The sequence below is a fragment of the Oncorhynchus mykiss genome, chromosome 21 (genome assembly GCF_013265735.2).
Source record: "Oncorhynchus mykiss isolate Arlee chromosome 21, USDA_OmykA_1.1, whole genome shotgun sequence".
NCBI classification, from domain to species: Eukaryota; Metazoa; Chordata; class Actinopteri; order Salmoniformes; family Salmonidae; genus Oncorhynchus; species Oncorhynchus mykiss.
Genome location: NC_048585.1, coordinates 30,071,673 through 30,094,608, shown reverse-complemented (window position 1 = coordinate 30,094,608; position 22,936 = coordinate 30,071,673). Strand labels below are relative to the sequence as shown.

The following is a 22,936-nucleotide window of genomic DNA, read 5'->3' as shown; positions in this document are numbered from 1 at the left end:
CTGTCACGCAAAGGTGTTTCGTGACGATTAAGTGTCTGGTATTTCAATTCTAAATTGGAGAGAATGGAAGCATATTATAAAATGGGTTTGTGTAATAGGAACGCTATTCACTAGGAAAGCTGCAGGAACTGACTGAAACTGTTTGTGTTTTGGTCGGATTATGCCGATTATGAGTTAGAAGTCTGTCATGTGACATTAGTTAGCCGCTCAGCAAAGTTTAAAAATGTACTTATTTGTGTAGCTTTCATGTTCAACCCATAAATGACAGTGACATAGCCTATATTTAGCTATTTTATAACTTTTTAAACAGCCAGGCTATTCAGCTGCATAGTGATGAGAAATGTGACAGCCAGCTGAACGTTGACACGTTCACAGTTTCACAGGACAGAGGAAAGCTTTGTGTGAACAGATAAGGGAAGATGGGCGTGTAAATATGGTGTAGCTCTTCAGTTCCACAACCCTCCACTCAGATGTGGGAACTTCGATTTAGCACTTACTGTACAGACAAATACCACCTGAGGGCAGGCAAGGACTGTGCTTCACTCTGACTGGTGGGGTATCAGTCCATGGTGTACTAGGGACCAAAGACACACTGTGTCTGGATCAAAACTGGTGTATATGGAACAACGAGCTGTGACATTCAATAATATGTTCATACCAGCACTATAATTTATATAGCACTCAAAACTATCCCCTCCCCCCCCCCCCCCCCCCCCCCCCCCCCCTTTACAAATCAAATCAAATTGAATACAGAATGTACAAGTGGGTAGGGGTAAAAGTGACTAGGCAATCAGGACATATAATGAACAGAGCAGCAACCATGTATGTGAAAGTGTGTTAATGTGTTAGTGTTTGTGTGTGTAGGTGTGGAGTATCAGTGTAGTATGTGTGAGTGTGTGGGTAGAGTCTAGCGAGCATGCATAGAGCCAGTGCAAGTAAGTAAGTGCAAAAATAAACAAGATAAATAAATACTAAAGGAGGCCAATGTAAATAGTCCGGGTAGCAAATGTTATATCATAAGATCAGTTATTGGGATCTTGATTACCAATGGTATACATGACTGCAATACTATTACACGTTCCACGCACTAAAACAACGTAAAAGGCTTTTCTGCACACCATGCTGCAAACTCATGACGAAGTAATTACTCAAAGCGGATTGGTTTAGAGACCATTGAGGCGGAGTGAAGGATGAGGTTGAGGAAATTAGCATACTTGTGACAAGTTATGAAAAGTCATGGTGCTGAGAACCTCTTTATATAGACATTTATTACACTCACAGTAGCCTATATACAGTTGTGCCTCCTGGTCTATCTCAAACATCAGCATTTTACAACACTTTATCGAACCTTTATTTGAGCAGGGAGCCCCGTTGAGACCAAGGTTACCTTTGCAAGGGAGCCCCGAAGAAGAGACCTTATCTGGTATTCAGATAAGAATAAGTAGGCAGGCAGCATTGAAAAAAAGAAGTCAGGAAACTATTTGTTTCACTTGTAGAACTCCTAGCTGAACTCAGAGGTGGGGGTTGCCTGCAGGTCAAGTACGGAGGTGAGGTTGTCCAAAGAGCAGTTTTCAGACGAAGGACTGTGCGCTGTAGACTGCAGTACATCGCCACCAGAACTAAACAAGCAGAACCTGCAAATAGAAACTCCAGTTTTCACTCCAGAAGGAGACATTTAAAGGGATTTTTCTTTTACTTTCACTAAGACTTCATGTCACGCCAAATAACCAGTTAAAAGGGACCATCAAGCCAGCTTCTCTGCGCTGAGACCGAACCCAGGCGAGCAGTCCCCAATGAGGCTGGAGGCCGCCGCAAGGATGGACCTTATCAAGAAGCTATGGAGAGCACGCAAGCTGATCCTGGTGGTGCTGATCCCGCTGTCGCTGCTGCCGCTGCCCCTCATCCACCCCACCAGCGTGAGTACCCGAATTCATCATAACATGTCACGAGCATGACTAATATTGCGCATGGGTAGGCTGTCTGCATTGTTCTGCCGAGTTAGCCTAAAGTATATAAAGCAGAATAAAATTGGGGATGAAAACAGCTGTCAGTGTCTTTATGATTATATTTAGCCATAATACATAACCACAGTACAAATATTTCGATTTACATCATATTCCAATCATGCTTTGCTAATGGAAACTTGTTTTACGCATTTTGACATGCGCTTGGCGTCTGTGCGTAAAGTGCACCATTCCGGGTGTTTACACTTCACAGTAGGGTGCATTGTTGTACAGCGGTTGGCACCACAGGCGACAGGGAGAAAGTGAATCTGTGCCAAGCTATTAGGTTATATAACTCAGCTCAGCTATGTGGGGAAGGATCTGTTCGTTCTGTTTGTGTTGAACCACCTGTGGTTCCAGAATGCCCTCTCTCATCAATTACAGAATTTGTCGAGTTCAGAGAGGGACATAACAATGGAGCATGTGGCCAGCTGCAGCTACAGAACCCCTCATGCTCTGTTCTCCTGTGTCAGCCTGAGAGAATTGTACTAATGTGCCTCTCTGGGTTCAAACCCGCGCTTCTTACTCCGAGACTGTGTTAGCCCACTGAACTAAAGCCTAGTCTTCAGAGTCCTTATTCATTATGATCTAAATTGCTGAACTGATCCTAGATCAGCACTCCTAGCCTGAGACGCTTTATGAGTACAGGCCCCTGGTCTCAGGCAAGGTTAAGGTTAGGGATCCTCCGTATCTCTGATAGCAGGATGAACTCAACTCCTTGGGGTTTGAGTCAGGAGCCATAATGTCTGTCCAATGAGCAGACTAACTTGTGTTCAGAGATTATCAGTAGAGCTCACATGAAGAAATCCAAACCAGTGTTTCCATTTAATCACCATTGTTTCTCTAGAGGAAGATAAGGGGGATTGAACTGATGAGTGAATCCATTCTTACAGTAATCCATCTGAAAATCGCACCGTCAACACTGATGAACGGTTATCCAGATGACTTATCTTTATGAAAGCCTTTGGCCTTGATGAAGAGATAACAACGAAAAGCCATCTTCTTTAATTGATCACATCACACACTTAAGGGTTATGTCGAGTCATGGTCTGAAAGGTGAACGTGAACTTCCCTCCGTAATTCTCACTCTAAGAACTCACATGACCATGCTACCTCCAGATGTGGATGGAAACCGTCTGCTGAGTCACCTTTGACCTCTTGAGAAGCGCTTGCTCATTGCAGTGAAATATCATACAGTCCATCCATACACATGGTAGATTGGAGAAACAAATTGATCAATTAAACCATTTTGAAAATGTCCCTACGACCTAACTGAATGAAACCTGTCAGTAAGTAAGAAATAACCCATGATTGCCTCAATAAACCCAGTTCTCTGATGAAACTGAAAAAAAGGATTTTATTGATTAATTGAAAGTCCATTCATTCCATGACAGTTCTCTACTGTGTGACAACCTCAGATCAATAACCTCTTAGGATCTCTGATTGTCTCTGTCCCCAGTCTCCTGAATGACCGAGATCTGACTTCACATCCCGTATCTGACAAACACTAACTACTGGGAGATAGTCAGATCACCTCAGTTTCCTGGGGCAAAACCTGGGGACATTTTCCCTGTGGCCAAATTAGATTATTACTGTGTGTGTAACAGCCTGTATATTTATCTAGATCACAGAAAGGAGGTGTTGTGTTCCCACCTGTGGTGGGGTGGTCAGGACCGGGCATGTCCAGTGGGGAACATGTGGAGAACGTGCCCGGCCAGGTGCTCGTGGCCAGGGTTGGTGGCTGCCTGCCTTAAAGGCACCAATGGAGAGGCCAAATAGTCTCTGTGTGATACACGACAATGTTCAACATTGTTTTCAATGAGAGGTTACACTACCAGCGTGCGTGCGTGCATTGCTGGACAGTCTGACGGTGTGCATGCATGTATGTGCGTGTGTGTGTATAGCTGATGTATTGCCAGACCCCTCACCTCACTCTCCAGACAACCTGTAGTCCACCAGGAATTACACGATACACTGGTCAGACAAGTGCCTGACACACATCACGTGTAGGACACGTTTTATGAGAAGGGAGAGTTCTGAAGGCGTCCTCACCCCTCTACCTGGGCCTGTGGTAACAAAGGATCATTCAATGTGGTGAGATAGATATGCACAGCTCACTAATGGAGAAGATCCAAGATATTCATCGATTTGACGAGCTCAGTGTCTAAAAAAACTTGACTCGGTCGTTCTCTAAAAAAAATTATTCAGTTAAACATCTATTTTGATGAAAAGCTGCCTCGAGTTTCAGAGAAAACGAAAAGGTTAAACAGGTACGTGTAAATGAATGACTTAACAAATCCCATTTTGATTAAACTCTTAGATTGGAATTTGGATTGGCTCCTTCACAAACTGAGCACATTCTCCATTGTTTCCGTGGCAAATAAATGGTGTTGAAATGTGACTAACGAACACAGTGGGTTTGTTCTCAAGGGGAACTTTGTAACTGATAGATGCACACACACTCGACATGTTCATGTTTTTAAATGTCTGTCAATTGTAAAGTTTTTTTGTCTGTAATGTCTTTTTCGTTATATGCTGTACCCCAGTAAGTCTAGCTGTCCCCATTGGTGTCGGGTCATGGGGATCCTAAAAAATCTCATCAAAAATCTAAATCAATTTCTTTCAGTGAACAGCATTGTTGCACTCCAATAAACCCTAGTGGAATAAACTCAGACAAATGAACCCTGACAATACGGGGGACCTAGCAATGAGTTTGTTTCACCAGAATCACGAAGTTCAACACTGACATATACTCAATAATTGACCGTACTTTCATGATAAGCAACGTTCGAAAATACGATACAGGCATACATGTAGAAGGTTTGGACCTTGGCAAACTGCATTGTTGCATGAAAGCCCAATCTCTTGTCTCTTCCCTATGTCTCAACCCCCTTGTGTCTCTGTCCCCTGTAGGAGGCCTGCTGTGCGTACGTGTTGATAGTGACAGCAGTGTACTGGGTGTCAGAGGCTGTACCCCTGGGAGCTGCTGCCCTCGTACCAGCCTTCCTATACCCGCTGTTCGGAGTGCTCAAGTCCAGCGAGGTCAGTAAACTATCACTCACTCTCCTCTCTCTTTCTCCCGCTCTCTGCTAAGGGTACTGAGGACCAAGAGCGCGCACACACACGCACACACACACAAAACAAAAGTAGAAACACAACATGCAGCAATTTAAAATATTTGACTGAGTTACAGTTCACATAAAGAAGTCAGTCCATCGAAATATATTAATTAGGCCCTAATCTATGGATTTCACATGACTTGGACACAGATACCTTAAAAAAACAATGTATGGGCGTGGATCAGAAAACCAGTCACAGTATCTGGTGTATTTGCCTCATGCAGCGCGACACATCTCCTTCACATAGAGTTGATCAGGCTGTTGACTGTGGCCTGTGGAATGTTGTCCCATTCCTCTTCAATGGCTGTGTGAAGTTGCTGTATATTGTCGGGAACTGGAACACGCTGTTGCACACATTGATTCAAAGCATCCCAAACACACTCAATGGGTGACATTGTGCACAGATCCTTGCAACATGGGGCAGTGCATTATCATGCTGAAACATGAGGTGATGGAGGCGGATGAATGGCACGACAATGGGCCTAAGGATCTCGTCAGAGTATCTTTGTGCATTCAAATTGCAATAGATAAAATGTAGTTGTGTTCGTTTCTCCATAGCTTATGCCTGCCCATACCATAACCCCACCGCCACCACATTTTAGTGTGGCCTATTATTGTACCCAGCACAAGGTGCACCTATGTAATGAACATGCTGTTTAATCAGCTTCTTAATATGCAACACCTATCAGGTGGATGGATTATTTTGGCAAAGGAGAAATGCTCACTAACAGGGTTGTAAAACAAATTTTAAACAAAGCATTTTTAGAGAAATAAGCATTACGTGCATGTGGAACATTTCTGGGATCTTTTATTTCAGGTCATGAAACATGGGACCAACACTTTACATGTTGCGTTTATATTTTTGTTCAGTGTACAAACACACAAACGTACATTCAAACCCAAAATATTCCTTTCACATAATTCTTGTTCAACTGTAAATACGGTCATCTGAGCACCTGACTCCCACTACTGCCAAATTAACACTTCTCTTAGTGTAAAATCGGATCTCTAAGCATTTACAGTATTTACCATACTCCTTGTGTATGTACAGTAAGCTGCCCTGGATACTTGGGGCCTCTAAGGAGGTATACTCTAACATGCACGCCCCTTCCTGGTCGCTCTAAATAACACACTCGATACTGTTACATATGTGGAGTAGCGTATGGATGGATGCTTTCTAGGAAGAACCTGAGAAGTCCCGTCCCATTGCTTTGTAATGCCTCTGTGATGACTGAAAAGGGAAGTAGGTTGACCCAATCCCATTCTGAGGAAACAAACAAAACACTCAGCATTGTTGTTGACACCTGGTTTACACTCGCTAACAAATGTAGCCTCATGTGTGAACTAACAACCACAGACAATGACCTTGTACAGCACTTAATGAAGCCTTTATAAACACTTTATTAAGTCTTAAAAGGTACCCCTCGTCTGACCGTTCACCACCTCCTCGTTTTGTGAAGAGACGGTAATGATGTCACAGACCCATGTCAACATGTGAGTGACTCACTCTTTCTGATAACTGGTGATCTGATGATGTCAGGTTATCACGAGGTATCTGTATGCTAACGTCTAATATAATACAGGAAGCATTCTAGTCAGATCCTCTCGGGTCGTCTCCAGTGAAGCACTTAGCACTGAGATGATGACCTTATGTACTGATCAGAGTAACCCATTAACCCCTTGCTGGACAGGAAATGGTCTGTCATTTAACCAGCCCCAAGTGCTCCCAATGACCACCATTAATGGTTCCCTCTCCTCACTATATCAGTGTTACATAAAAAAGAACCACTGAGTCGCTCATGTGATCTGATCGCATGGACAAAACCTGCCAAAGCAGGCTGTTAGTGTTATTATAAGCTCTTGTAATCGTGTTTGGTAAATATCCACGTTTTTAATGCAACTCTTTGCTCTGATGACTAGACTTGTGTACTGTACTTAGTGCTGCTCTCTCACACCTCACCTCACCAATGGGATTGCTTTACCTCAGTTTTAACCTGGCACAAACAGGAAGGTGTTACGCGTAAAACCTTCCCCTGCCCTCTCACTTCGATTGTTGGGTCTCATTTTAGTTTGTATGCCTCCAATCGCAAATGTTTGGAAATGAGCAAAGCTCAGACATGTTGACCCAACTGATCCATCTGAGCCCATCCTGGAGTACAACTACATAAATTCATGCTTATCGGCAAACATGAACACAGAAGAGGTCAAAGTAAAAAAATATGTTCAAAAAATGTTGAGCATTTCTCGACCGAATCCAGGTGTGCGCGCGAGTCACATGTAAGGATCGAGTGTATTTGTGTGTATAGAGTGCTATAAATACTGTGTGGTTGTCTTTGGTACAGGTAGCTGCAGAGTACTGTAAGGACACCACTCTGCTGCTGATGGGGGTGATCTGTCTGGCGGCCTCCATAGAGAAATGGAACCTCCACAAACGCATCGCTTTACGCATGGTCATGATTGCCGGAGCCAAGCCTGGCATGTAAGTACGCGGCTACCACAAACGCACACAAACATATATAAATCAAGTGTGTACACACACACACACACACACACACACACACACACACACACACACCTTCTCTCTCCTTGTGTGTATTCTCAGGTTGGTGCTGGGTTTCATGTGCTGTACGGTCTTCCTGTCCATGTGGCTCAGTAACACCTCCACTACTGCCATGGTGATGCCCATCGCTGAGGCCGTCCTGCAGCAGCTCATCAGCACCGGCGTGGCCGACACCCAGGAAGACTCTGAAACCGTCGAGGCCACCGAGGACGGCTGCCTCAGCGGTATGGCTTTCCCCTCACTGCCTGCAGTAAAACATCTCAGTGACATGGTGAATTGTGCATAACTGTGATCTTAAATGGTTTTGTTTTGCTCCTTTGCAGACAGGGAAGAGAATCTGGAACAGAACCAACTCGAGCGTCTGTATCGCAGAGACAGGTAAGACCTGGGGAGCTTTTGAGACAATCACTGAAGAATCACACACAATACAGGTTTGCAGTCCACATCATGAAAACAACTCCAGTGTTGTCAATTATGAACCTGTTGTGTTTTATCCACAGCTGTATGAAGCAGGAGCTCTGCACTCTGACTGAGGTGAGAATATAAAACCTTTTGTAAATCTGTGTAAGGACATCTGTCTTTAACCTCTACGTTAATTCTCAATTGTGTGTTTTGTTCTCTCAGTTGCCGACTGTGGAGACTAACGGGACTGGGAGGAAGGCCAGTAAGACCAGTCTGGGCCAGTTGTCCCTAAAACAGACCAACGGACACCTGCCATCGGTCAGTAGACACACTCACTACACACAGTGCCCCAACCAGGGTTTGAGTTTTAGTTAGGTCCGGAAAGGTGGGTCTTAACCCCTCCTCCCAACATAAAAAAAATTAAAAAGTTGAAGCTCATTTATTGCTAGTTTGGAAAACAGAATAAACAAGCAAAAATGACCCCGGCCATTATCACCTCAATCAATCTACAAACACATAACAATTGTAATGTTATACCCCTGAAAGGAAGTAAATTATCAACAGCCACATCACTGGCTATTTTAGTAGCCTACACTCTGTAAAGCAAGGATTTTATGAGAAGTTAGTATCCTTGGGACGTCCCTACCCCATTGAAGTTGACACTTAAAATGGTTACGGTAAGGGTTAAGGTTAGGTAGGGGTTAAGGTTAGGTTTAGGCGTATGGACGTACCAAGGATCCCTGATAGCAATGACAATGTGTTTGATGCCATTCCATTCGCTCCGTTCCAGCCATTATTATGAGCCGTCCTCCCCTCAGCAGCATCCACTGATCTACATAGCTATATAAGCGACTACCAGTTGTGCACTTATTCTCAGAAAGTCGTTTTTTGTTTCTTTGGGGATGTCCGTAGACACGGAAGGAGTCGCAGGACGATTTTAAAACTGCCTTTTGACCGGCATCTCGCAAACACACTGTCAGCAGCGTCTACAGTTTTGCCTACTTCTCTAGTGAGCCGACTCCGAGCTGGGGTAGTTCGTTTCACGTCTCAGGCCCTCGGTCTGTGCCGTGAGAGGGCGGAGTTAGTCGTTTGAAAGAGTGGTCAATGAGCTGCTAAAAAAAAGGCAAATCCAAGAAGCAAATCCAGAGGACAAATGGGAACACAACAAACAAACCACCATTCATGATTCCACTCATTTGCAAAGAAGCAGGCTCAATGAAAACTCAGTCAAATCAAGAATATAAGCGTTCTGAGCTTTGACCAACGCTGGGAGCTATATATTTAGATGTTGTCCCATCATTTATTTTCCTTATTGTGTACAAAATATATATGTATGTTATATATATATATATATATTTCCCACAAACAGTGACTCACTATACTTGTTCCTCTCTCTGTTCCAGACAGCGATCAGCATCCCAGAGCCCAAGAAGGAGAAGGAGAGCAAGAACTCTCGCTACCCCACCAAGAGAGATCATATGATCTGTAAATGTCTCTCTCTCAGCATCACGTATGCAGCCACCATCGGAGGCCTCATCACCATCACCGGCACCTCCACCAACCTTATCTTCGCCGAACAGTTCAACAAGTAAGCTACATTACCATACACTGCATTGAATGCAGTTCAATAGGTACAATACCATACATTACCCCCAATGCAGTTTAATAGGTACAATACCATAGACTATCCCCAATGCAGTTCAATAGGTACAATACCATACACTATCCCCAATGTAGTTCAATAGGTACAATACCATACACTACCCCCAATGCAATTCAATAGGTACAATACCATACACTAACCCCAATGCAGTTCAATAGGTACAATACCATACACTATCCCCAATGCAGTTCAATAGGTACAATACCATACACTATCCCCAATGCAGTTCAATAGGTACAATACCATACACTATCCCCAATGTAGTTCAATATGTACAATACCATACACTACCCCCAATGCAATTCAATAGGTACAATACCATACACTAACCCCAATGCAGTTCAATAGGTACAATACCATACACTACCCCCAATGCAGTTCAATAGGTACAATACCATACACTATCCCCAATGCAGTTCAATAGGTACAATACCATACACTATCCCCAATGCAATTCAATAGGTACAATACCATACACTATCCCCAATGTAGTTCAATAGGTACAATACCATACACTACCCCCAATGCAATTCAATAGGTACAATACCCAAAATACCCCATGGCCTTTCAATACACTATCAGCCAAATGTCTTTTGTGTAACAGTATTGCCAACCTGGGTTCAAACTAGGGACCCTCTGAACACATCGGCAACAGGCACCCACGAAGCATCGTTATCTATCGCTCCACAAAAGCCACAGCCCTTGCACAGCAAGGGAAACAACTTTCAAAGTCTCAGAGCAAATTACGTCACCGATTGAAACACTACCCGTGTGCACCGCTAACTAGCTAGCCATTTCACACTGGTTACACCTGGTCTATTAATATCAACAAAATACAATACCACACATTTCTCACTACTAGATACAATACCTGATTAATACCCCCATGCCCTGACCATATCAGCCAAATAACAATCTGTCATTTCTGTCTCAGTGAAACTTAAATGGATAGATAAAGAGAGTTGATCAGATGAATGACACCAATTTTCCCTCAAATTTTGATTGGCACTGAATTCTTGTGAGTGGAAACTTGAACATAGTGAGAATTTTGTGCAACTTCCGGCGCACGTTTACAATGAATACTGAGGCAGTAACCTTACCGTTTTAGACAGTAGCCAATAGGCTATTCTGGCCACTTGAGCATATTGTAGGCCTACCAACAAATTCCGTAACATTTTCACATGGAAATAGCTTTTGATTTCTATGATATAGCCTACATGTAGCCTATATGTGGTGCTCAGTGCAGGCATACATTGCATGAGACTTTTAAAAACTTTTTTGACATTATGAAGGGCTTGACATTAATTATTTTTTACTTGGTCTGTAACACCATGGGCCAAATAGCTGACTGTCAATTGCATTGTATTGTGTTGTATGACGCAAGAAACCACTTTACAAAATAACATGAATTATTATTACTATGCAGAGAATGAGACGATGTAGGTTACCTCTGCTATTGGCTTATTTGCATATTCAAATCTATCTCAAAATACAACACTGCCCCTTTAATTAAGACATTAAGACGCTTTTTAAAGACCGCTTAAAATGTAGCCTACACATTTTGTGCTCCAGTAGTAAGAAGTAACTCCCCATTGCTAACCTATACTTATCTATAACTGGGCTAATAACCCTCTAAGAATATTAACAAATGCGCACACTCGCGGGCTCTGATCTGAAAAGCGCGAGCGATTCAAAGACCGCTGGTGGGCAACCCCCGCCAGTGGAATTCTACTCTGTTGCGCTCTGGCTCTGCCTACAACAAAATCACAGACTCAATCTCGCAAAGCCAGATTTGTTTTGTTGCATTGAAAAAGGCCTGCTTATAATGTTGATTCGAACACAGAAAAAAACGTTGATCTATATAGTGTAAACTAATGGGGCGAAATCAGTGAATCTCAATATTCTGCGTCTCTGCGCGGCACGGCATTTATTCTGCGCGGCTGTCCTGGAGGAAGGGCTCGCAGTTTAGAGGGAACATTGAATGATGCGATATGTCATGTTTAACTCCGTGACCTAGGTCCAGAGGAAACAATAGGACAAAGAGGCCTGGGATTGAAGGATTGGTGTAAACCCTCTCAACAATCCCACAAAGCGGATTTCCTGGGCACTTTAATAAATCAGCTAGGCTAAGCCAGAGAAAATGGCCTCTTTTCATCTTAAAGTTTGTTGGACAAAAGGTAAATCTGACTGTGTCCATATCAGTCTTCCTTCTCTCCCTCTTTATCCCCCTCCTTTCCTCCCTCCCTCCCCAGTGCAACTATAATATGCGTCAGTAGTATGTAGCTCCTTCACGTGTAGCTCTGTCAAACTGGGGCTCAGGTTGGTGAAGGACAGCTCTGTGAGTCAGGGGGTTTGCTGGTGATCCCCAAAAGAGGATTTATTGTCTGAGTAGCTTTAACAGGTCCACACTAGTGAAACCAGAACCGTAAACCTAACCCTGTAGGCATTTTTATCCTGCTACTGCGTTCCAACAGTGAGTAATGTTCACAACAACAGACCCATCCTCTAAACACTGGTATGCAGGTTTTGTCAAAGCAGTCTGCTAAATGGCATATATTATATTGACAGTTGGAGGTGGCAATACAAATAATGAATGATACTCAATATAATCTGCCTTGCATCTAATAGCAAATTCCAAAAGATTCCATCAACATCAATCATTAAAGGGATACTTCTGGATTTTGTCAAGGAAGCCCCCTATCTACTTCCCCAGAGTCAGATGAACTCATGAATACCATTTTTCTGTCTGCACACAGAGACATAACATTGAGATCTACGAGTTCATCTGACTCTGTGTATGCGCAAGCAGGACCTTGGCCGGTACTTCCACATGGAAAAAGGAATGAAAGCCCTCAATAAACCTTGACCGCAGACAGTAGGGTGAGGAGGGGTGGGGGGGGGGGGTGTTTGCATAGACCCTTCATATGGCTGACTGAGTGGATGGAACAGCAATGAACAGCAATTCATTGATTGATTTAACAGTTTTATCTGTTGGAATTGTCAGAATATCCATGTGTTCAGTCTTTTACCGGGCAGATATCGAACAGCAGAGCAAGTATACGAAGAAGAAGCAGCGAGTCAGCTTGTCTTTCAGCAAACAGAGATATTACCATATCACTGCCCAGTATTGACAACTACTAGATATCCTTCCACATAGGCCATAGAGTCAGAAAATAGAAAAATCTGAACTTATTCATTGTGTGGTCAATGACCTGCAGAGGTCTTACAGACGTCATGTTCTGATCATGATCAAAATAAAAGGGTTCATGGTTCGTTTCTGCTGGTTCTAAGGTTGTAGTAATGGCCCCTCCCTGAGTCTGTAATGACTTGTGATACTGAGGGTATCCCCAGTGGGTCTTAACCCAGAACTACTATCTCCCGTAATTCCATCAGATGCTCTGTTGGGTTCTGGGGGAGATGTAAGAGATAAGATGCTAACGAGCCACTTTAAGCACCTTCCCCCAACCCTGATACGTCTAAATAACCAGTGCCGGAAAAACAAAGCACCGGGACAACTGTTGCTCTCTAGTCATCGCATCCATTTAGTCTGTCCATGAGAGATTACCCTGCAACGTGTCGTCCAACACCGTAGACATGACACCAAAAGGTCCGATTCTGAGCCTCTTGGTGATTGCTGGTGTTATAAACTCAGCAACAACAAAAAAAACGTCCTCTCACTGTCAACTGCGTTTATTTTCAGCAAACTTAACATGCGTAAATATTTGTATGAACATGACAAGATTCAACAACTGAGACATAAACTGAACAAGTTCCACAGACATGTGACTAACAGAAATGGAATAATGTGTCCCTGAACAAAGGAGGGGGTCAAAATCAAAAGTAACAGTCCGTATCTGGTGGGGCCACCAGCTGCATTAAGAACTGCGGTGCATCTCCTCCTCTTAGACTGCACCAGATTTGCCCGTTCTTGCTGTGAGATGTTACCCCACTCTTCCACCAAGGAACCTGCAAGTTCCCGGACATTTCTGGGGGGAATGGCACTAGCCCTCACCCTCCGATTCAACAGGTTCCAGACGTGCTCAATGGGATTGAGATCCGGGCTCTTCGCTGGCCATGGCAGAACACTGACATTCCTGTCTTGCAGGAAATCACGCACAGAACGAGCAGTATGGCTGGTGGCATTGTCATGCTGGAGGGTCATGTCAGGATGAACCTGCAGGAAGGGTACCACATGAGGGTGGAGGATGTCTTCCCTGTAACGCACAGCATTGAGATTGTCTGCAATGGCTACAAGCTTAGTCTGATGATGCTGTGACACACCGCCCCAGACCATGACGGACCCTCCACCTCCAAATCGATCCTGCTCCAGAGTACAGGCCTCGGTGTAATGCTCATTCCTTCGACGATAAACGCGAATCCGACCATCACCCCTGGTGAGACAAAACCGCGACTCGTCAGGGAAGAGCACTTTTTGCCAGTCCTGTCTGGTCCAGTGACGGTGGGTTTGTGCCCATAGGCGGCGTTGTTGCCGTTGATGTCTGGTGAGGACCTGCCTTACAACAGGCCTACAAGCCCTCAGTCCAGCCTCTCTCAGCCTATTCCGGACAGTCTGAGCACTGATGGAGGGATTGTGCATTCGTGGTGTAACTTGGGCAGTTGTTGTTGCCATCCTGTACCTGTCCGGCAGGTGTGATGTCCGGGTGTACCGATCCTGTGCAGGTGTGATTACATGTGGTCTGCCACTGCGAGGACGATCAGCTGTCCGCCCTGTCTCCCTGTTGCGCTGTCTTAGGCGTCTCACAGTACGGACATTTCAGTTTATTGCCCTGGCCACATCTGCAGTCCTCATGCCTCCTTGCAGCATGCCTAAGGCACGTTCACGCAGATGAGCAGGGACCCTGGGCATCTTTCTTTTGGTGTTTTTCAGAGTCCGTAGAAAAGCCTCTTTAGTGTCCTAAGTTTTCATAACTGTGACCTTAATTGCCTACCGTCTGTTAGTGTCGTAACGACAGTTCCACAGGTGCATGTTCATTAATTGTTTATGGTTCATTGAACAAGCATGGGAAACAGTGTTTAAACCCTTTACAATGAAGATCTGTGAAGTTATTTGGATTGTTACGAATTATCCTTGAAAGACAGGGCCCTGAAAAGGGGACGTTTCTTTTTTTGGGGCTGAGTTTACTATGAGGACAATACCCTTACAGATTGTGTGGTGCATTTGGTTTAACGTTAACCATGCTCTCTGTATCTCCTCCCATCACTAACGATTATCTCTCTCTCCACCCCCTTGCAGTCGCTACCCGGATGCGAAGGTGATCAACTTCGGGACCTGGTTCATCTTCAGTTTCCCCATCGCGATCATCATGCTGCTGCTGACCTGGGTCTGGCTGCACTTCCTCTTCCTCGGCTGCAAGTAAGCACCTCGCATGCATGTGAAATGGAGGAAGACACGCACACAGGAACCCGCACACACACACATTGTACAGGTATCTCTGTGATATTAATCTTGCGGTGTTGCCGCGTGTCTCCAGTTTCAGGGAGACATGCTCGTTGAGTAAAAAGCGTAAGACGAGGAGAGAGATGCTGTCAGAGAGGAAGATCCACGACGAGTACATAAAACTTGGGCCCATCAGGTGATTTTTAGACTCGTTTTCCAGTTACAGCTGGGGACAAGAAAGCAGCTGTGTAACCATATGTGAGGACTAATTGATGGTACAAACGCTGAAGGAAAACAATCAAACTGACCTGTGTGCTGTTTCTTCTGGGCTGTAGCTACCCAGAGGTGGTGACAGGAGTGTTCTTCATCCTGATGACTCTGCTGTGGTTCACCAGAGAACCGGGCTTCGTACCCGGGTGGACGTCGCTGTTCGAGAAGTACGTAGATACCTTTTGGTATTGCACTATCAAAGGGGGGGAAAATGGTGCACTGTTAGCGGAATAGGGTGCCATTTCAAATGCATCTCATTGAGACTAACGTTGAATAATGAAGGTTCGATTAAAAAAAAAAAGTTAAATGTTGTTTTGTTTCCGCAGGAAAGGCTACAGGACCGACGCCACTGTCTCTGTGCTACTGGGCTTCCTGCTCTTCCTTATCCCGGCCCGTCGGCCATTCTCTCGGGCCCCCAGAACCCCCGCAGGGGACAGCTCCACAGAAAGAGACCCAGACCCCATGGCCCCCATGATCACATGGAAGGACTTCCAGAATCTCATGCCCTGGGAGATCGTCATCCTTGTGGGAGGGGGCTACGCCTTGGCTGCTGGCTGCAAGGTACCAGGTTAAATAGTATACTGTACAAACAACATGTAGGCTACTCACCACAGGGCAGATTGATTAAAACCTTCTCAAACAGCCTAATTCATGCTGCAAGGTAACATACGATACCACGGTTTCTTAAACTATAGTTCGGAACCCAAAGTGGGCCCAAGGCATGTGAGAGGTGGGTCGCGAGTTATGACAATACATCTATAAATCACACACTTTCTGCCTAATTTGGGTCAATAGAGAATGATTTGGGTCACGGGAGAACGGTCAACATCTCATTTTGGTCTCGATTTAGAAAAGTGTAAATCTCTGTGTAAACGGCATGTTATAGAAGGTTCCAGACACATTTTTTGTTGTTGTTATTTCACGTTTTTGAGAAACTTACCCCAAACAGCAAATCACTTCCTCATCCTCATTGTGTAGTATGGGGGCCTTGAAAAAACTTGAACAAAGGCTCCAAAAAGGCCCAAATATGTCCTTTTGTAAACAACAAATCTCTCAGTATAGTGATGCAGGTCTTTAGCTGTTGTACACATGAAATTGTGCCATCCTAAACATGATACCTTCCAATGTGGGTTACAGTATATATGTTACAGTATGTGCTATGAGGTTGCATCACAATCTATATTACATACATCAATGACAACTCAACGTAGTGTGTGTCTGATCGTGTGGTGTGTCTTGTCATGTGTTTGCGTGTGTGTTCAGGTGTCAGGGCTGAGTGTGTGGATCGGCAGACAGCTGGAGCCCATGAGTGGTCTACCCCCGTGGATGGTCACGCTGCTGGCCTGCCTGCTCGTCTCCGCGGTTACAGAGTTCGCCAGCAACCCCGCCACTCTCACCGTGTTCCTACCTATCCTCTCTGCTCTGGTAAGAATAACAGTGATTCTCTGTCGGTCTTCTCTACCTGTCCTCTCGATCGTCTCTGGTAAGAAGCACACTGTGTGTATACACTCTGCTCTAGAAAGAACCACAGTCGTCGTCTATTCTCTCTTCCCTGACTAGCCCCTCTAACCCTGAGAGCCCGTGAAGAAGAACCTAAGCCCCATCCATCAATTTCCCAGCTCGATTCCCAGTGTCCTCGAATAGCCTACACACTTCTACTCTCTTCTCACAACATCAACACAGCCATCTGCTCGCCCTCCTCTCTCGGTGCCGCTGTCAATATTATTGAAAACACCCTGTTCCTTTGCGTGACACGCAGTTATGCGACCTCTGACCTCTGTCTCCCTCTCTCAGTCGGAGACCCTGCAGATCAACCCCCTCCACACACTCATCCCCGCCACCATGTGTGTGTCATTTGGGGTCATGCTGCCTGTCGGGAACCCCCCCAACGCCATAGTGTTCAGTTACGGACATGTGCAGATCAGCGACATGGTGAGACACAAACACATAAGCACAAACCCCACTGGGACGGGACAGCACAATGCCAAGCAGAATCAAAGGCTGTTGTTGCAATTCTGACGTTTTTATGTAACAGTCCTATTATACAAGATTATAAGAGATTTATTTAATAGTCGTAATACCTTTTAATGAGCAGCAATCAATCACTATAACGAGAGCCCTGTGTTTTGCGCAATCATTTGACATGCCTGGATTTGAACCTTCTATTCAAAGCTTTTTCATCAAACGGATCCCCTTTCCTTATGATGTCAGATGGTCCAGCACCATCTTCAGACAATATTGCTTTCATTGTTGATGTAATTCTCATTTCTGGATAAATGCAAGTTAAGTTTGATTGTCACATGCTCAAGCACATTGAAATGCTTAACTTGCGAGCTCTACTCAACAGTGCCATAGTCAATATCAAACTAGTATAACTAATAAAAATAATAATTAAAAAAAACATGAGAAATAAGAGAACTTGCTATGTCACATGATTGTACAAAACACAGGACCCTAAATAGAACACCTAGGCTTAGGTACATACGGGAGCTCTTCAATAATAAGTGAGAGAACAAGTACATATTTCTTACCCAGTGTTGTTGTCGTCTGTCTCAGGTGAAGGCAGGATTCGGGGTGAATCTGATTGGTGTTCTAGTGGTGATGCTGGCCATAATGACCTGGGGCGTGCCCCTCTTCAACCTGACTGAGTACCCAGACTGGGCCATCGCCAGGAACTTCACTGGCAGCTTATAACCACGCGGGGGCGCGAGAGAGAGTGCAGACAGTCAGAGAGAGAGGGGGGGGGGGGGGGCAGAAAGAATGCAGAAGACGTCTCAAAACAGGCACACTCGCCGTCTCTTTTACTGTAAATGCCAAATTGAAAGGGACTGAGGCTTATTCCTTCAACTGTGCTGGTAACGTCTGAGAATCGTGCAGGTTGGGGAAGACTGGGTGGAAGAAGCACCACAAGGGAGGAGACGCAGGGGCTGCCTTTTCACAGGCGGCCCAATTCAGTTTTTTTTTTTTACACTAATTGGTATTTTGACCAATCAGATCAGATATTTTGCCAATAATTGCACAAAATATCTGAATTGGGCTGCCTGTGTAAACGCAGCCAAAGTAGCCTATATGAGGTGCACGGAAGACTCCCAACTCAAGTCAACGTATCATATTGCCTTTTACTCCATATTACTGTATGTTGCTGTAAATGTTACTTTTATATTGTTTTCTAATCTCTCCATCCCATAGCCCACAAAAAAAAACATTGATTCAAGATGGGTTTATGACTACAAGCCACAGCATGCTGTATGTCACACGTTTTCCTAAAGGTTGAACTAACAACCACATGAACAGTATTTCTATGCATATGACACTTTGCTAATTAGAATTATACTCTATATTTACAGTAGTATACAGTCTTCATGGTGTTACATACTGGGTCCCTACTGTTAAGTGTGCTGAAATTCCCTATATAGTGCACGACTATTGACCAGAGCCATAGAGAATAGGGTGTCAAGACCGACACAATAGAGACCAGAGAGAAAACTGCAGAGTAAAGAGCCTCTCCAATCAACAGCCAAATCACGAGAGCCGTCTGTCCCTAGGACTACAGAGCAACGTGTACATTCTATCGTAGACCATATGACTTGTATGAAATGCTCTATATTTTTGTTGAACCAATTGAAATGTAATCGTGTGCCTTTTTGTACTTTATCCACTGTCGTCGTGAAAAATGGAGGCCGATACAGAATGTATGCACATCAAGCAATCTAAATCCTACATCTCTGTTTATAATTTATTCGACGTTGCACAAGTTTTCATACTTTGATGTGGTTTTAGAAGACAGATATAGAACCTTTGTAAATACATGCCAACTTGTAATATATAAAAAATAAATGTGCCTTGTAGTGTCCAACCAATCCAATGAACTGTAACCTCCATGAATAACGTTAATGTAGTTGTTTCCACACATATTCAACTCACCTCGTAGAATAGGCCTAGATTCATGGAAATTAAACACAATTGTTACAAAATAATACTGAACCATTGACTCGTCTTTATTTATCACAACAAATCACACACACATAACGTCACTGTCTATTCATAAATAAAGAACAATATCTGAATCTATCTCTGACAATAGCATAAATAAGAACGATTGTGGTTAGACTATCAGTCACGGAGCAGTTGATTTGTGTCACACCACATACAACCCCTTGACGTTGTATCGAGAGAGTAGAGAGGGATACAGAGAAAGCCTGTAGAACCATGTCTGTGACTGTGAGGGGTGCACTTTCCACAGCGCTCACCGTGGTTACGTCACCACACACCTGTCCCATGCGTGACGTAGATACGGTTTACTAGTCTGAGGCGAGGAGTGAACGAGACAAGTGCACACTTGAGGAGAAGCTTGAGAATCTGACTGCGGCGCGTAGTTGACATCTACCCAGTGTCCAGGTGTTAGGTCACTGAACTCCAGCATCTATTGTCACTGGGGAGGCATGGCAAGATTGTGCTCTAGTGACCAGTGACAGTCCACTGCTGTCCATCAACCAGGAGGCCCCAGGAAGCCCTCCTCTCAAGTCTTCTGACCAGTGGCTACTGGCTAGGACCGTGACTCTTTAGGCCCGTCAGCAGGCTCAAAGCCCTCCGTCTGCATCTTGTCCTTGTACTTCAAAAAGTCTCTCCTCTTGGTGAAGTGTTTCACCTGTCAGGATCAATGTGAGATAGGATGTATTTGAGCAGGATCAGGGTTGGTGACCACACTGAGTTTACTACTGTAGCTACATCAAAGACAGAAATAAGGGAATTAGACCACCACAAACATTCTAGATCTAGCCTCTCTCTCTGGCTACCTCTATGATAGACTGTCATTTTCAATAGAATAACAAATAGGTTATAAGCTAGACTTGAGACCAGACAGGGAGACTCACCCACTGAGCTGGACAGCTCGCCTCAAACTCTTTCTGGAACTTCTCACAGGAGGAGGCATTGTCCTGGTTATCATCAAGGCACTTCCACAGCTCGTCCCTAGCGCCCCAGCATGCTTTTCTCTGGTTCGAGTTAGGGGCTGACATCACTGAGCTTGGGAAAACTTACTAAAACAACGAGAGGAAAAAACGGTTGTCAACTATATGGCACAATCTGCAACTACAACAGCCTGACCCTGCCACTTTGTTTGGTAAGGTCGACTGGTTGACTGGTTTTCTGATCCACTTCCTTTTCTATAAGGGATCTGTGACCAACAGATGCATATCTATATTCCTAATCATGTGAAATCCTTAGATTACAGCCTAATGAATTCATTTAAATTGACTGATTTCCGTATATGAACTGTAACTCAGTAAAATCTTTGAAATTGTTGCATGTTGCGTTTATTTTTGTTCCGACTTCAAGCTGGCGAGCTATATTATAATCAGTGATGCGAAAACCAACGCACACATATCCCACTTATCCTGCAGCCCTCATATCCTACAGCCTCTGACTGAGGTAAGAAGAGTCTATGAAGGCTTTCAGCTAGCTGATTTACAAGTTTATTCGTCGAGAATCAAACTCCAACCTTAGATTGTGCCTTGTTAGCTAGGTAACGTTAGCGAATTGGTTTCCAAACCCAATCAAAACTGTTATCAAATAAGCTAGCTAGCTAATGCTACCACGTTATAATCTTGACAACTCACCATTAATGTTTATATCACTACTCCGGTATGAATGGTTTGATCAATAATGCCAAAATATCATTTAAATGATGTAATTTTAGTTCTGTAACATGTTTCCCGAGTGCATTCAAGGACAGCTGCTTATGGAGTAAAGACTTCCGTCGCATCTCAGCGATGCAAGAGTTCATTTTCCCCCATAGAGAATGGTAGAGGCCTATGGTGGCCAAAAGGTCATTTTAACGCTGCGTTTCGAAACCCAGAGGCGCAACATCTCGAGACTTCCGGGAACGGTCGCGAAACAGACAGGTTCGAGAAGTCAATGAGATACATTTTAAATTATTTGTTCATTGTTAATTGTCTCGAAATCTAAAGGCACAACCTAGATTCCAGCGCATGTCTTAAGTAGTTGAACATGTTATTACTCCAACCTAATGATCCCTAATAAATACAAATACAAAGTGACGAACTGACACGTTTTCATTTCCGTCATATACAACAATATAACGAAGGAGTGGCTTTGATTTTTGACAGCCTGCACATGCGCAGTTTGGCGCCAGAAGACAGTCAGACCCCATGACGTGTTTCTATGTATGAGTTTAGCTATTCAGTGTCGGCATGACATCGCATACAAGTATGATCTGGGATTTCTATTGGAGAAGCAGTTTTAGCCTATCTTCATATTGTACTGTCTTTGATATTAGCATGGGCAACACCATTGAGGGGTTCCACCATTTTAATGTAGTCAACTGAGTTGGACAGCAAAACTTCATTGGCTGATCCTTCCTGGTGACCCATTTTGTACGGATTTTGGATAAACACCAACAAATAAGGTCTGTGGTAAACAAAGGCTTAGGAAATCTTATACTTGTTGTTCTATGAGCAAAATGTATATAGTCAGCTAACGTCACCTTTTGTGAATTTTGAAGCATTTATGTAATTTTAAAAAATCACAAAGGCTTCTTAATTCATAAAGGTCATGTTAACTGACTAATATTATCTCATAGACCAAAACGTATAAGATCTCTTAAGCCTGTGTTAACCTCAAACCTTATTTTCTGAGTTTATCCCAAAACCCTAATTCTTTCCCCATAAATTTTCCCCATATGAATGGCTGAACGTACCAGAGGTAACTACAGTGCCTTCCGAAAGTATTCGGCCCTCTTGAACTTTGCGACCTTTTGCACGCCCAATTTTTCAGTTTTTGATTTGTTAAAAAAGTTTGAAATATCCAATAAATGTCGTTCCACTTCATGATTGTGTCCCACTTGTTGTTGATTCTTCACAAAAAATACAGTTTTATATCTTTATGTTTGAAGCCTGAAATGTGGCAAAAGGTCGCAAAGTTCAAGGGGGCCGAATACTTTCGCAAGGCACTGTAATTTCCAGTTTTTAGGAAATGTTTTTTTTAGGACGACAACAGGGTTTCCCAAACTCGGTCCTCAGAACCCCAAGAGGTTCATCTTTTGGTTTTTGCCCTAGTACTATACAGCTGATTCAAATAATAACTAATCATCACACTTTGATCATTTGAATTAGCTGTGCAGTGTTAGGGAAAAGTCCAGAGGACCGAGTTTGGGAAACGCTGAACTACAAGCTGGCGTGCTCTATGATAGCACAGATTCAAAGATAAGTCCTCTAGCTATCTCTATGTTTTTCCACTCATTTTGGGGAGTGTATTGAGATGCCGCTAGGTGGCACACTTCACACAGTAATCTCATATTTTCACAGAAACAGGTCTAAGAAAGACAAAATGTAAGTTTCTCATGTGATACAACAAGCGAGGAGGGAGACAAACAATATTTAAAGGGAGGAGGGAGACAAAGCACTTTTAAAAGTCTTGTTCAACTTCCCTCTGCATTTCGCTACAACTGTGGAAAAGCAATTAACTTTTTGTCCTGAATATAAAGCGTTATGTTTGGGGCAA

At 43.8% G+C, this 22,936-nt stretch overlaps 2 protein-coding genes across 2 annotated transcripts; one reads left to right on the top strand and one right to left on the bottom strand.

Annotated features, from left to right (window-relative positions):
- The first annotated feature begins 1,240 nt into the window (after positions 1 to 1,240).
- On the top strand, positions 1,241 to 19,389 carry LOC110501058 (solute carrier family 13 member 4). The gene is made up of 15 exons (XM_036957595.1): positions 1,241 to 1,916; positions 4,917 to 5,045; positions 7,465 to 7,601; positions 7,725 to 7,906; positions 8,006 to 8,060; positions 8,183 to 8,216; positions 8,307 to 8,402; positions 9,488 to 9,672; positions 15,002 to 15,121; positions 15,240 to 15,341; positions 15,481 to 15,582; positions 15,742 to 15,976; positions 16,679 to 16,840; positions 17,210 to 17,347; positions 17,972 to 19,389. Exons 1-15 carry the CDS (start codon positions 1,794 to 1,796, stop codon positions 18,107 to 18,109), a joined length of 1,938 nt encoding a protein of 645 aa, XP_036813490.1. The 5' UTR covers positions 1,241 to 1,793; the 3' UTR covers positions 18,110 to 19,389.
- A 39-nt stretch (positions 19,390 to 19,428) lies between these two features.
- cin (Molybdenum cofactor synthesis protein cinnamon) lies at positions 19,429 to 21,162 on the bottom strand. Its single transcript, NM_001160580.1, is given in 3 exon segments — positions 19,429 to 20,063; positions 20,290 to 20,454; positions 21,034 to 21,162. Coding segments are annotated over 2 exon segments (246 nt in total). The 5' UTR covers positions 20,434 to 20,454; positions 21,034 to 21,162; the 3' UTR covers positions 19,429 to 19,961.
- Positions 21,163 to 22,936: the final 1,774 nt, after the last annotated feature.